The sequence below is a fragment of the Artibeus jamaicensis genome, unplaced genomic scaffold (genome assembly GCF_021234435.1).
Source record: "Artibeus jamaicensis isolate MK-2021 breed Jamaican fruit bat unplaced genomic scaffold, CSHL_Jam_final contig_387, whole genome shotgun sequence".
In the NCBI taxonomy this organism is placed as follows: Eukaryota; Metazoa; Chordata; class Mammalia; order Chiroptera; family Phyllostomidae; genus Artibeus; species Artibeus jamaicensis.
In genome coordinates, this window is record NW_026521812.1 from 23,738,484 (window position 1) to 23,751,790 (window position 13,307).

At 39.2% G+C, this 13,307-nt stretch overlaps 1 protein-coding gene across 3 annotated transcripts in view; it reads right to left on the minus strand.

The window, feature by feature from the left end:
- The window catches only part of SOBP (sine oculis binding protein homolog), a 157,054-nt gene that overhangs the window by 111,333 nt on the left and 32,414 nt on the right, over positions 1-13,307 (minus strand). For all 3 annotated transcript variants that reach the window (XR_008391550.1, XR_005084399.2, XM_037159037.2), the window contains exon 4: positions 5,402-5,553. Coding sequence is in view for 1 of the 3 variants with exons in the window: in XM_037159037.2 (XP_037014932.2) it covers positions 5,402-5,553 (152 nt within the window). In the remaining 2 variants the exon portion in view is untranslated. The remainder of the gene's footprint in view (positions 1-5,401; positions 5,554-13,307) is intronic.

A 13,307-nucleotide genomic window follows, 5' to 3' on the forward strand; every position in this document is an offset into this window, starting at 1 on the left:
CAAGCATATATGTCAATAGCCCTGTGTATTGATTTCTGGGGGTCCAATTCAGATCTTTAAAAAAATCCCCCTCTTGCTTTCGCTTTGAAAAAAAAATGTTGATCAAAGACTCAGATTTGGAATTATCTGGACTTTTATCATCTCTAGATTTTTAATTTAAGATGTCTAATATGGTTCAGAAGTTGACATCCATTCTGGGAAACTGATTAGAATTATTTCTCTGCTGACACAACCTCCCAAAACATGACCCGTGTAAATCTGGATGTGGTTGCTATTCCTTTCATTCAGTCCAGACCCCCTTGCCCCACTGTGCCTGTGTTCCGGGCAGCCCTTAGACCGGTATTTCCCGAGTGGTATTCATGTGCTCTGGTAAACAGAAAGATCACGTGCCTCTCCCCGAAAGCTTCAGATGGCTTCCGAGCATAGTGTCCCCCTCAGCATGGAACTCTTTCTGGCTTTTTGAAAAGAGCTTAGGCATCGCTTTAACCTGACCTACATCATACTTCACTGGCCAGAATTCCCCTGCTTTAACCACAGCCTAACACCTTTCCCTTCCTCTACTCTTGCTTTTTTCATAGGTTCTCATTTTCAGTAGCTCTTCAATGTTCCATTCCACACTTCCAAATACCAGAAAAAAGGAAAACCACTCGGTTTGTTGTTTTCTCCCCAAAGCCTCCCTGTTTTTGTGTTCCCAAAAGGGAACGCAGCCACTGATCTAAAGCTAAAGCATGGGAGGTGGAGGCCACCCTCCAGGCAGGCTTTAGTGGGCTTGCAGCACAGTTCCAAGGGACACTGCAGAACCAAAGCAATCATCTTGCAGGTGGACAGACCCCAAAGGCTCCTTGGTGCCCGTAAAAACAAGGTAAACTCATGGGAAGAACTCTGTTGCTCTGAGGGCACATTTACTTGTCAATCAAGAATATTTGCAACCCACTGGCAGAAGCATGTCTGTGGACTGAGCTGCAGGCAGTCAGGGGATGTTAATTACAAGTAATTTCTTAATGTCCTTTCCCAAACCTTCATGAATGACAGCCATTTTGCAAATTAAACCTTGCAGGTGTTTAAAGGAAAGAAAGTAGACAGGTTAATCACTAGATTAACAGGGCAATTGTTACACATTTCTTCTGCACTACTAGATTCTATAATTAAGTCTAAAACTGAGAATCTTTCCCGGGATATATCCAAATTTAATAAAAAAAGACCACCAGTCTAAATAAAAGGAAACTGCAAATAATATGATGATATGTGCTAATTAGCAATGAGTTCTCCCAAAAGAGATCTCTTCTAAGAAGAGATCACTGTGTACCCAGGGATATAGTTTGAAAGTAAAAGAAATGCTTATTGTACAATATTCTCCTCATTGAATATTTGTTATTATTATCATGATTGTTAGAAGATCTTAATGATATCATCTGCAAATGTTTGTTTATATAACCTTTTAATTTTTAATTCTTCTTTATCCTTATCTCTTATCTGCATAGGTTTCTCCCCACTCTGGTTTTCAGGGGAACAGCAACTTTATGATATTGAAGAAGTGTTTCTATTTATTCTTGTCTCAAATTATATAAAAACTATAACAGGGAAACAAACCTTTGGTGTTCTTGGGAATTTATGTTTATTACTAAAGTTCAATGCCACTAATCCATAAAGAATGCTATAACTCTGTGACCTGAACCAGGCAAGAAAACCATCATCCTTTACATTCCTGCACAGCCATCTGTCTTGAGTGCTGATTTCCTGCTTGATTTGTGGACATAGGATAGTTCCCATGCAGAAGGAAAAAAATGAACACAGGATATTTGGAAATGACTACTATGTGTAGTCTTGTTTGTTACTCTCACTCTTAAAGGGATAATGGTTATATGGTGTTACACACTTCAGTAAAGAATTTTTTTAAGTGTCTGTCATTGTGTAAAGTAAAACTGGCACTAGTTGGACTAAACACTTCAGCATCTTCTGCAAAACCGCTAAGGAGTCTCTACAACTTTCTGGCTCCTAGGTAGATCACTAGGCTAGAAATGTTCTCAAGTCCTTCTCTACTTGTGGCCTCAAAAAGAGGCTGGGAAAAGAGTTATCACTTCCCTGACAAGTCTCTAGTGCCTCTAGAAATGACACTGACATCCCATTGTGTGGCTAATGCCCATAGATTACAAAAGGATATTTCTAACCTGCTGTTCAAAAACTTTTGAGGCATAAATTGAGCCTGTTGGGGACAAGGATCCAGAAATCTGTAATTATTCATTCATACTATGCACTTCTTGGAGCCTACACCCTGAAATGTGTGAGCTAGTAGTGAGGGTCATTAAAGGGACACAGCTGTGATTCGCCATCCTGTCCCGGCAAAGGCATTTTGAATAACGCCTATGTACTTGTGGCAATCCAAACAACTCTTCAAATAAAATTTTAAATTTGGTTGGTTTAAACTATAACCTACATGCCATAAAGGGTTAAGTTGACCTCAGCTCATCCAACCTCACTTCCTGGTGCCAAGGTTTGTAAGAGACACAGATATGACATCCTTCCTCTACTCCATCATGTGAACCAAAGACAAAGAAGGTTCAAGAAGCAAGTGAAATGTAGAGTCGGTTTTTAGTGGGTCTTCAATTTGAGAGTTGGGCTATTTTTGTCCTTGTTTTTACATAAAATCAGTCCCCGCTTCTCTACTCAAGCACTTGTGAAAAGGAGAGCAGGGGAACCATGGCCACAGCTGTCCAATTTCCATTCACAAATGCAGGTGTTGCTCAGACACAAAACAGAGGTCAGCTGAGTACTGCTCCTAATTAGCTACCTTTTTTACTAGGATTTTTCTTTGTGAAGTTATGCATGCAATTTGGGTTCAACTTAGAGACCATTTTTAGATCCCAGCATGCTATCCACCAAGAAACGGGCTGTCATTATGAAGCATAATTTAAAGCATAGTTAATTTCACATGGTTTTTTAAATCTACATCATACCTAAGGCAAAATTCTGTTCTGCATACACATTATTTATGCTTTTCCATTCACTTCTCAGTATTTAAAAGTGTAGCATTTAGCCAGATAATCTTTTATGTAGGAGTGAGAAAAATCTTGCCCTTTTTCTAGGACTAAGAAAGTCCACAATTTTAATAATGAGGACTAAAGACTTTGTCAAATGACACAAGAGAAGTAGCTATCTGCTATTGTGTTCAGTGGGGAACACCCTGGGGCTGATTTACAGCAGTTCTTAGAAATGGCAGGATGGAGACTGGTATCTAATACAATCCATTAGGAAACCCAAGCCCTAAATGAAATGACCACAAAATCCTATCAGTTAACAGAAATGCAGCAGCTGTACATGTTTATTGTAATACAATAGGATATTGTTACAGAGATAACACTCTTAAAATTTCGGGGGGGAAAAAAGATCCAGCAAGTGATGCGACCAGTTTATTTCTCTATTTGAAAAATGAGAATGTCTATAGTGTGGCAGAGCTTTGGAATACATAAATAAGCATGAAGACTGCAGAGAAGACAGGTCTTGCGTGGACACTAATGGGCTGCTGGGGTCAGCCGTCAAGCTTCAAGCCACTGTGACTCCCAGGTTTCTCAGGATGTTCAAAGAACTACCCCAATGACCTCTTGCAAGAAGTGAAAGAGAATGCTCCTCCTCTTCCAGCTGCTTTTACCTACTATAAGTATCCCATATGCCAATTCTTATCTTGTCTCCCTGTTACCCGTTTTTCAAAACCGTATGCTATGGAAGTTTAAATTCTGTTTGACCTCAGACTTTATAATGATGTAATATTACATATGATATATAATTATGTAAATTTATATGGTATTATATATATAATTCTAGGCTGTTTTCCAATTGAATCAGGTGACTCTCTTCAAAGGCTTACTAAAGTAAAACCACTTTGCAAAGCATAGCATGTATCACAAGGACTGTGACAAATTCATCTTGCTGGATTTTATTCACTACAGACAGTCTACCAAGATTCAGACCCAAAACCCTTCAGAATCAGAGACAAAACCCCCTGTTTGTCTCTAATCATCTTCTAGGATGGAATGCAAAGTATTTTGTTGTGGTAAGTAGAGCTTTAAAGACAAGAGCGCTGAGTCCATTCTTGTGATTGTTACCTCAGTGTTCAGCAGTCAAAAGTGGAGCCCCAGGGTCTTAGAGATCATTTTAATCCTCGTATTTTACAGTGAACTATGCTCTGCTCTTACCACCCTCCTCTGAAGCCTCACGGGCCCCTCCCAAGGGACTGTGAACTTGACTGGTGACTGTCCCAGAAGAGTTGCAATTCCCTTACTTGCCTTCCTGTTTCAGTGAAGATTATGAACCTAATTCTTAAAGACTGCTACTAAAATTCCACCCTACTGAATCCTAATTCTTTCAGCATTCTATTTTTTTTGGCAGAATGATGTGACCCAAATTTGCAGGAAATAATTTGCTGCAACAGTGCTTCTTGTAATGCAATGAGCCAGAGATTAGCATTTCAGGATTGCAAATATCAGACTTAAAAATAATAACTGTTTGCTTCAAGAAAGGACAGATTTTGATCTTGTGTTATGGAAATGGCAATGCTCAGCAAAGTGTGGACAGTTTTATGAATTGAGGAAGCTTTACAGATCAATGGAAAATAATCAAGAACTAGCAATTTACTTCAGTAATTGGTGGCAAAATGCTGTGTGTGTACGTGTGTGGGAGTGTAAAAACATCATGCATTCCATTTTCCATAAGTGGTGGCTAATATTATTCTAAAAAGACATTTTCAAATCTGAGATGTCTTAAAACAAACAAACAAAAAAAGAACCAAAAAAAGCTATGACTATGGCTGTTCCTGTGTTCACCCACCATGCCTCTCGCAAACACTTGGCTATGTGCGCAATGCCGGTTCTTGAATCCATTCTTTCACCTTCCTCAATATCAAGCAACTTTAATGTAAGGTGGCAAGAGAGACTTGACGTGTTTCTTGATTAGAATTTGTGGATCAGATTTTGGAAAGAGCCAGAGCATTATTCCCCTTGGGAACAAGTATTAAATTGAGTCGACTAAAGCTTCCTGCCATGGGCCTGTGGCTAGTTTCTCAGCTTGTGTAAGAAATCGCTACCACTTATCTTTCAGGATTCTAGTCTAAGCATTCTGCTGCTGGAGCGTCCCTGTCACTTAGGATACCAGCTGCGATCACCATGACCTCATCCGATTCATTCACCCTCTCAGAATTCAAACACCAAGACAAGAAACTGAAGAACAGGTTATTTTATACATTAGAAGGGGATTCCTTATTCCAAAAGGTGAAGTATGACAGAGAAAGAGAACAGAAAAAAACAGAAAGAATAAAAGGTGCGCAGTGTTTTCAGCTAGAGGCTAAGAGGCACATGCGCACGTGGTCTGGTGAGGCCTGCGTGGCTGCCTCCCTCTACTGTGGTCTTACCTTATTTCTCTTGAAGTAGGCTCGTCGGCAGGCCGCAAAGCACTTCTCGCTGCAGAAGCTTTTCACCTCACTTCCCATACTCAGGGAATAGCGCTTGATTCCCACTTTCTGGCACCAGGCACACATTATTTGTACATTTGACACATCATCTTCTATAATAAAAGTATAAGAAAAATGTTCACATCAGAAGCAAACATCCCTTCAAACTTAGACACACCCTGAACCTGAAAGAGCTACTCAAGGTCTGATTTTAATCTCCGCACCTCACCACTTTCAGACCTAGCAGAATAGCCAGCTCTCGGCGGGAAGACTCAGGGCTTTTTTTTTTCTTTTTCTTTTCTTTTCTTTTTTTTTTCCCTTGGTGGCTGCACCATTTTACATTCCCACTAGAACACTAGACATTCTATTAAGGATTTGATTCTATGAAGGAGTTGATTCTATGAGGAATCAACAAGGATTCAAATTTCTCCACATCCTCACCAAAGCTTGCTATTTTAAGGGTTTTTATTTTTTATTTTTTATAATAAATTTTATTTAGTTACTTTTCAAGTACATTTTTTTAATCTATTTCTCCCATCCCACCCCCCTCTTTTTTTTTTTTAAGGTGGCTTTTAAACTTCCAAAAGACATCATTTACTTAAAAACCAGAGCATGACTACAGAGTCATGAAAGTTCCTGGGGCTTCTTGGCAAAGGTGAAAATGCTTATTCTGCCTGGTTCATCCAGGCTCAGTACTTGCTCAGAAGCTTGTCAAAAATGACCCATTTCTTCAAAGGTGCTGCTGAAAGCCTATGAGATCTTCTACCTTGGGTGGGGTGCCACACCCACACCTGTGATGTCCTAATGTGAACCTTGACAGTCAGGAGCCAGGATCAATCTCGGCATGTTCCCTATTCCTGTTATGTGGTATGGGGTGTTATTCCCTCTTGCAATAGAATGATTCCCAAATGATGTGGCTAGTCAAAAAAAAAAAAGATGAGTGGCCAGATTCTGCCAACAGAAAGGCCATGGTCGGGCTCACCCAGGGGTCTCCTAGGATGCAGCCTCCCCACGTGGCATCCCCAGGAAGGTGTAGGCCTGATTTTAATTCTTCTCCATGTGATGTGTGTGGTTCGTGGTCCCTGGATGGAGACATAGCATGGGAGGTGTCAACCTTGAGACCTGCCTAGAGCATTCTCAGCCAAACTGGTGGTCTTCATGTCTTCTGTGGGACCTGTCACCATGTCGTGGGTGCTCAAAATGATGTTAGGTGGTGTGCAAATATTTTCAATATTTAAAATACTGTATTTCTTTTTCTTTGTAAGAAAACAAATTTAAGTAGTACAAGTGCATCATATCACATGCTTAAAACCAATAAAGGCTTTCCAAGTGAGTCACTTAATAAAATGTGATAGTAAATTATAATGCAGGTAGTAAGAAGTTATGACAAATAGATGATGGTGATATTGAGATGACTGAAGTCTGTGAAACACTGGTGGGGGACTAAAAGGAGACTTTTAAGTAGAGGTCTAAGAAATAGTTAGACCTCTTGTGGTCTCCTACAGGGTTTTGCTATATCTTGAGTTTTCTTGATTCTCCCAATTGACAAAGTACATGTGTCCAACTGATTGCCACTATCAACTACAACTCTTTGTCCTTTATGATTTTTTTTTTGTTTTGGTTTGTTTTTTTTTTACTAACCCAGACTTATGCTCCAGACATGAATGGTAATCACAAAATCCCCAACAAGCTCTGGTATAGTGTCTGATTTCTGAATAAAAGCCCCCAAAGACTAATTGCTAAGCAAGGCCTGGTCCATGAGCTGTTGACATATTCATGGTTCATAGAGTCTGTCAGGCACTCATTCCACTTCCAGGGGAAAGATTTGGTTTGAGGCAGTGTGGTCATCGGCCTGAAAAATTAGAAGCAAACTAATTGGAAGAGCAGTGATATGGCTTTTTTCCCCCTGAGCACCATCACTCAGAACTATGTGCAACATGTTATTTACTTTAGTGGAATAAATATTATCGCTGTAATCACCATTTTCTTTACAATTACATATTGTAATTTATTATTAATTATAATACATGAGACCATGTAAAAATGACCTTTGATGTTAATTAAACATTTTTGATAACATACGTTTTTAAAAATGGAGTCAACATGAGTTTAAATATCATACAATTATTGGATTTAATCATTTGTTCTATTTAAAGAAAGCTTTATTTGTATTTTATATGATCTCTAAGTGTCATCTATCTATAGACATTTTACATGATATAAAGAATTGACAAAACTCTGTCATTTACCTTAGAGTACAGAGGAGTTTTTTTTAATTAGCTTAAAAATGGAATGCTCTTACAATAATCATCTGTTATTAGTAAACTAACTAGCACTAATAGTTTCTGTTTTTCCCAATCCATTAGCTGCTTCGAAATCTTAAATTCCTGAAAAAGATGATGATGCAGCGGAACTCTCATAAATGATCCACTGGCAATAAACTTGACTGTGGTGAAATCTGTAAGGAAAAAAATTTTTATGGGGGAAATTATTTGGCCTCAGAGTTCAAGGAGAAGAACCTACTTCCCAAGAAATAACTTTAAGCCATGCATTAAGGTTCCTGTCGTTGTTTCTTCCCGAATAGGCTGGTTTGAGAAAGAATACATAGACTTTTAGTGCCAGGGCTCGCACCGTAATGGGTGAAAACCAAGAGGACAAAGAGCAGAGAGCAAGGCTGTGACTGGGCCAGGCTCCGTCTGCGCTGGGCCTGCGCAGAGGAATGATGCCCGGGGCACGAAGGCCCCTCTGGGTCTCCCTTATGCTTCGCTCCACCACCGCTAGTCAGACCCATGCGTTATTTTTCAGGGGAAGGCAAGGATACTTTATCGCAAACAAGAAACCTTAATTTTAAAGCAGATTATTCTCATAAATCATTTGTATTACAAAGTAACACTATGGGAAGACAAAACAAAAGAAATTGTGCATTTTTGTGTTTGGAAATCAGAAAACTCTTAGAATGGTGGTTAGCATCTGTCTTGCTAAATAATTCAGTATTCCCATCCGTTTTTCATAAAACTGTGTTTCATAAAGGCAAACGCTTGGGGAAACTTCCATCAGATTTCCCTTTTTGTCATCAAACTGTTCCATAGCTAATGCTCCAAAGAAGTCTGTGAAAAGCAGCTTATTCGAAAAGTTTAAGAAAACATTTTTAGATATCTCAGGTATTCTAGTCTTATAAAACACATTTTAATTCATAGTACATTTCAAAAACTAAAAAAGATCTGTGGTTATATCAATTAATTCTGTCAGCTAAAACATAGCTCAAAATTCTGCAACCAGACATGAGGTGGTACCCCATCTTAAGCAGAATGACTGCACCCCTAGAAAAGTAAGATTTTCTTAAGTGATTAAAGCCAAAGAGATTGGTTCATTGCAACAAGCACATTTTCTTTTTACCTGAAACCTGGGAATTAGGTGAATGCTTTATGTTGGCACAAGAGAATAGGCCCCAGTGCTTTACCTTTTCTAACTTGATCTGCTTTAAATTTTTTTACTTAAAAATATTCATTCAAACTAGAGAAAACCTGATTTCCTTATAGTTAGACTCAAGGTCTGTGCCATTAGAGACTTGAGATTACCTCACAGAAGACTCATGTAACAGATTTTTTCCTTACAGCCATTAGCCTATGTATTTTTCATAATGAAAAGTGCAACAATAAATGCAAAATAAGTATAGCATCAAATCACATTCTCAAAGTGAATAGTCGGTACAATATGATAAAATTTCCATGTGATAGTACCATATAAATATGCATCAGTCAAAATGTGCATGTTTCAATTAATTATGAAGTTTGAACCACCTCTTTAAGGATTTAATTAAGCAAAATGTTTAGGGCATTTCATTCCAATCTAATGTTCAAAGAACTATAGAAAATTGTTCTGTTTTACATCCTAGATTAATTACTCGAAGATGAAATCAAAATTGTATTTATTTATCATAGTGCAGAGAAGTATCAAATCAAGCATTTCTGGAATGCCTTGCTGAAGTTGTTTGAGAAATTGCAGTATCTGGTGACTTTTAAAAATAAGAATAGCCATTGGTCAGTGCCATTGTAGGGGTGTTTGAATTGGCCATGAACATGCATACTAGCTGACCTGACTAGAGCCCAAAGACAATCAGGAGGGCCTTAATGGACCCCAGGTGATTAAACTGTAGATTCACCATCTCTTTGTAGCTTTTGTGGGAGTCCCAGACTGAGGAAAAATCTGAAAATATTTGCTAGTGATGTTTCTTTCTTCCAATAGCCCCTAGAATGTGCACATCCAAATAATCATTTCAAGACTTGAATTATATTTGAGGCAAGTTACAAGATAGTCTGAAGTGGCTCCTGTGTATTCTCTACACCATGAAATAAAAATATAGCACAGGCAGTAATCTGCCAATCTATTTGTAGGAGCAGCTCTATTTAAGAACAGAATGAAGACAGGGCCTGGAAGGTGGGCAAGAAACCAGGGTTAAAGTTGGCTTTCTTTCCTGTTTTTCGGAATAATTCAAGTTAATAGTCCAATTTAAAAGTTTCAACAGAGTCCTATAGAAGCTTTTGTACAATTTCCTGTGTTCTAGAAGAGAACATTTAAGAATACCCAGAGAAAATTTGGACCTTTGAGCCAAAAGGGAATAATCATACCTAGCCTTATTTAGTATTTAGTAGGTGTCAGGCACAGTGCAAAATTCTTTAAATCCATCATTTAATCTTAATCACAGCCACCACCCTCAGGCAGATACTAACATTATCCACATCGGGCAGATGGGGAAAGTGAAGTTTAGAAGTTAAGTCATTTGCTCCAAATCATGCAGCCGATACATACGGAAGCCTGGATGAGGCCAGGCTGTCTGCCTCCAGAGCACAAGCTCTTGACCACTACACCTTAAAGATCACAGCTTTTCTCAGCATGGAGGGCGACTCACCATCCACACAGACTCGCCTCTACAAAAAGGACAAAAAGCTGTCATGGGTTCTGCTACCTACACAAGACACTGTTCCATGACAGACTAATAGACAAAGAAAATGGAGTCAGAAAGGTCAAAATGTCTTTGAGAAGACAGCTGAAGTGTTACTCAATATTTGTTGGTGGATTAAAAAAAAAAAAGTTAAAGGCCTGCAGTGTGAACCTTTACTTTATGATTGAATATAGGACTTGGATTTGGGGCAAACATTCTGTCTAGACTTTTACAGCAAGTTCCACTTAAACATTCAATGAGAAAGAACCAGTAACACCTGTGTCTCAGAATGCAGTCATCCCACCCACAGGCAAGTGATACTCTTCCCAAGTTTTCTTTTACAAGGAGGGGGATCAACAGGAGGAGGGTAAGACTGACTTTCCACGTGGGTCAAGTGGGGAACCACTTAACAGCTGTAATTTCAAGGATCCAAATAAGTCTATCCTAGCTTCAAAATTTATCCCTCAACTGCTCACTCAAATCAAATTCTACCATTAGACAGTACTTTCTTTGACTATTTCTTATATCCCATTAAAACGCAAATTCTCTGAAAGCAAGAAAATTCAAAACATATTTGTCAACAATGACGTGTGCTTTAAAATGAATTATTCTTTGTAAAAGTTTTCACGGAAAATGGGGAGAAGTGCTGAGGCTCAAGTTCTGATGAGGAAAATGGAGGGCAGAGGTGGGACAGATAAGGTACAAGGCACCTCTGGCCATTACTCTGCTCTGTGTAGCCCGGGGCCGACTGTCTGATCACACTATGGCACAACGTAGAATATTTTCAGAGTCCTTTGCAGATGTGAATATAAAGCATAGTACTAGCTGAAGGAGGTGGAAGGAATAGCACATAGCTAGGGATGACCAGAAGAGAAAAGCAACAGGCAGATCCACTTGCTATAGCCTCAAGGGGTGACTTTTTATAAGGAAGTGAGGTGACAGATATACACTGCATTGCAATCTAAGTTACTATCATTTGAACGATAATGTGGAGGAGTGCAGATACAGAGACAGAGGACGTTGGTCAAGTATTAATATTGTCCCTTCTAGTCCTATGATGTGGACAAGTCACTTAAGGGAGAGCATGCTCACCCTCAGTATAGCTGTGGTGAGGATCAAGTGAGAGAAAGTAGGAACGTTCCGCATGTAAATGAGCCCTCCCTGGAACTGCTGGCAGTTTGAGACATAGGAAAGGAAAGGGTGGGTGTCAGCTTCCTGTGGTCCGGACAGGCCCAGGAGACACAGCACCAGCCACCTCAGTCACACGCCCCCTGTAGACCTCTAGACCCACTATCTGAATACAAAGAACAACTCAGTAATTGATTAAATTTCACTAACTCAGACTATTTAAGAGTGAAGTTATTAGACTTAATAAAAGCTTCCCTTACACTTATTCTTTCTAAAATTATTTAATTTGAATTAATAGTTGACAAGGTGTTGCCAAATATATCACAGTACTGCCAGATATTCTGAAATTAATAGATGGCAATTCTTCATAATTATTACATCAACCATCTACACGGGTGGATCTTCCCAAGTGCCTGAGAAGTTTGTTCTTTTAAAAAGTATCACAGTAACAAAAATGAAAATGTCTGCCACCTTGGAAATGTATCAAAAATTGCCCAATAATAATAAGAATAATCAAATTGCCCAATAATAGAGTCTGAATTGATAGAATGTTATTGCACTTATTTCTAATTAAAAGGACAGATGCAATTAAACAGTAGAGGTTCACACGACTATGACTCTTTGTACTACCTAAAACTATCCCTATTTTTCTTTTGGAAGTAGAATTATTTAAAGTGATTTCACAAATTTAAATAGTCTGAATCCCTCTATCTAGAGTAGTACTTAACACCAAAATAAAATCTAAATCTCTGTAAGAAAACTAAAATTGGTTCCAGTAAGTTAAAGAAATGAGCACATATAACACAAAATGACAGATAATGAAAAAATTGAAATTAACTTTCAATTTTTAACAGAATTTTTAACCATTTAAAATTACTGATATATGTATTACATATATATGTAAAAGATATGACTGCAGAATGAATTAAACATTTACATGCTGGGCCCTGCACTAGGTGACTGGTCAAGAATGTTGACTTGAGTAGGGCATGGCTCTGCTCCCAAGAAAACAGTCAGAAAAGTGTGACTCGTTACATGACAGGCAGAAGGTGGTAAAACAGAGGTCCGGCAACCTGTCAGAGCCTGCAGAGCACAGCATCTGAGTTCGGTACTAAAGGATTTGAAGGCAGAGAAAGTTCAAGGGAAAACAGGACAGCAGGAGCCATGGAGTGGCCAGCAGGGCTGAGGATGGGGAGGACTCCTGACGTTGTGCAGCTGACCAGGACTGTGAGAAGGCAAAAGCAAGAGTTCAGACTAGGGATGGTGGGGCCTGAAGCAGGAGTCCCTTGAGTGTCATTCTGCTAGGGGGCAGAAGGGGCTCCTCTTTATTCCACAGGTAACATGGAGCTCCAGAGTATTTCTCAGCAGGGCAGGACAGGATCAGAGATGTTTTGAGAAATGTTACTCCAGTAGGGAGTATCAGAATTTGGAAAGACTGGAGTCTCATTCCACACCTAGAAACAGCATGAGAAGCCCTGGTAACCACCTCTTGTTTGCCTTTGTGCGTTCAGTGCCTGCCACAGAGCAGTGCTTCAACTATGTTGAGTGAATGAATAAATGCACCAATGAATGGGTGGATGGGTGATGGATGGATAGATGAATGGTTGAGAGGGAAGGAGAAATTCCAAACCTATAAAGAGTGGAAATGAAAAGAAGAAAAACAAAAGAAGAAATTCCATAAAGTCACAAAGCAGTAACTCTCTCTTGAACATCATACTGACTTGGATTCTTTGACGAGACAGTAAGCTTACGCGCCTGCAGACCCTCGGTGTTAACCTGACTATCTCCCCACAGTTA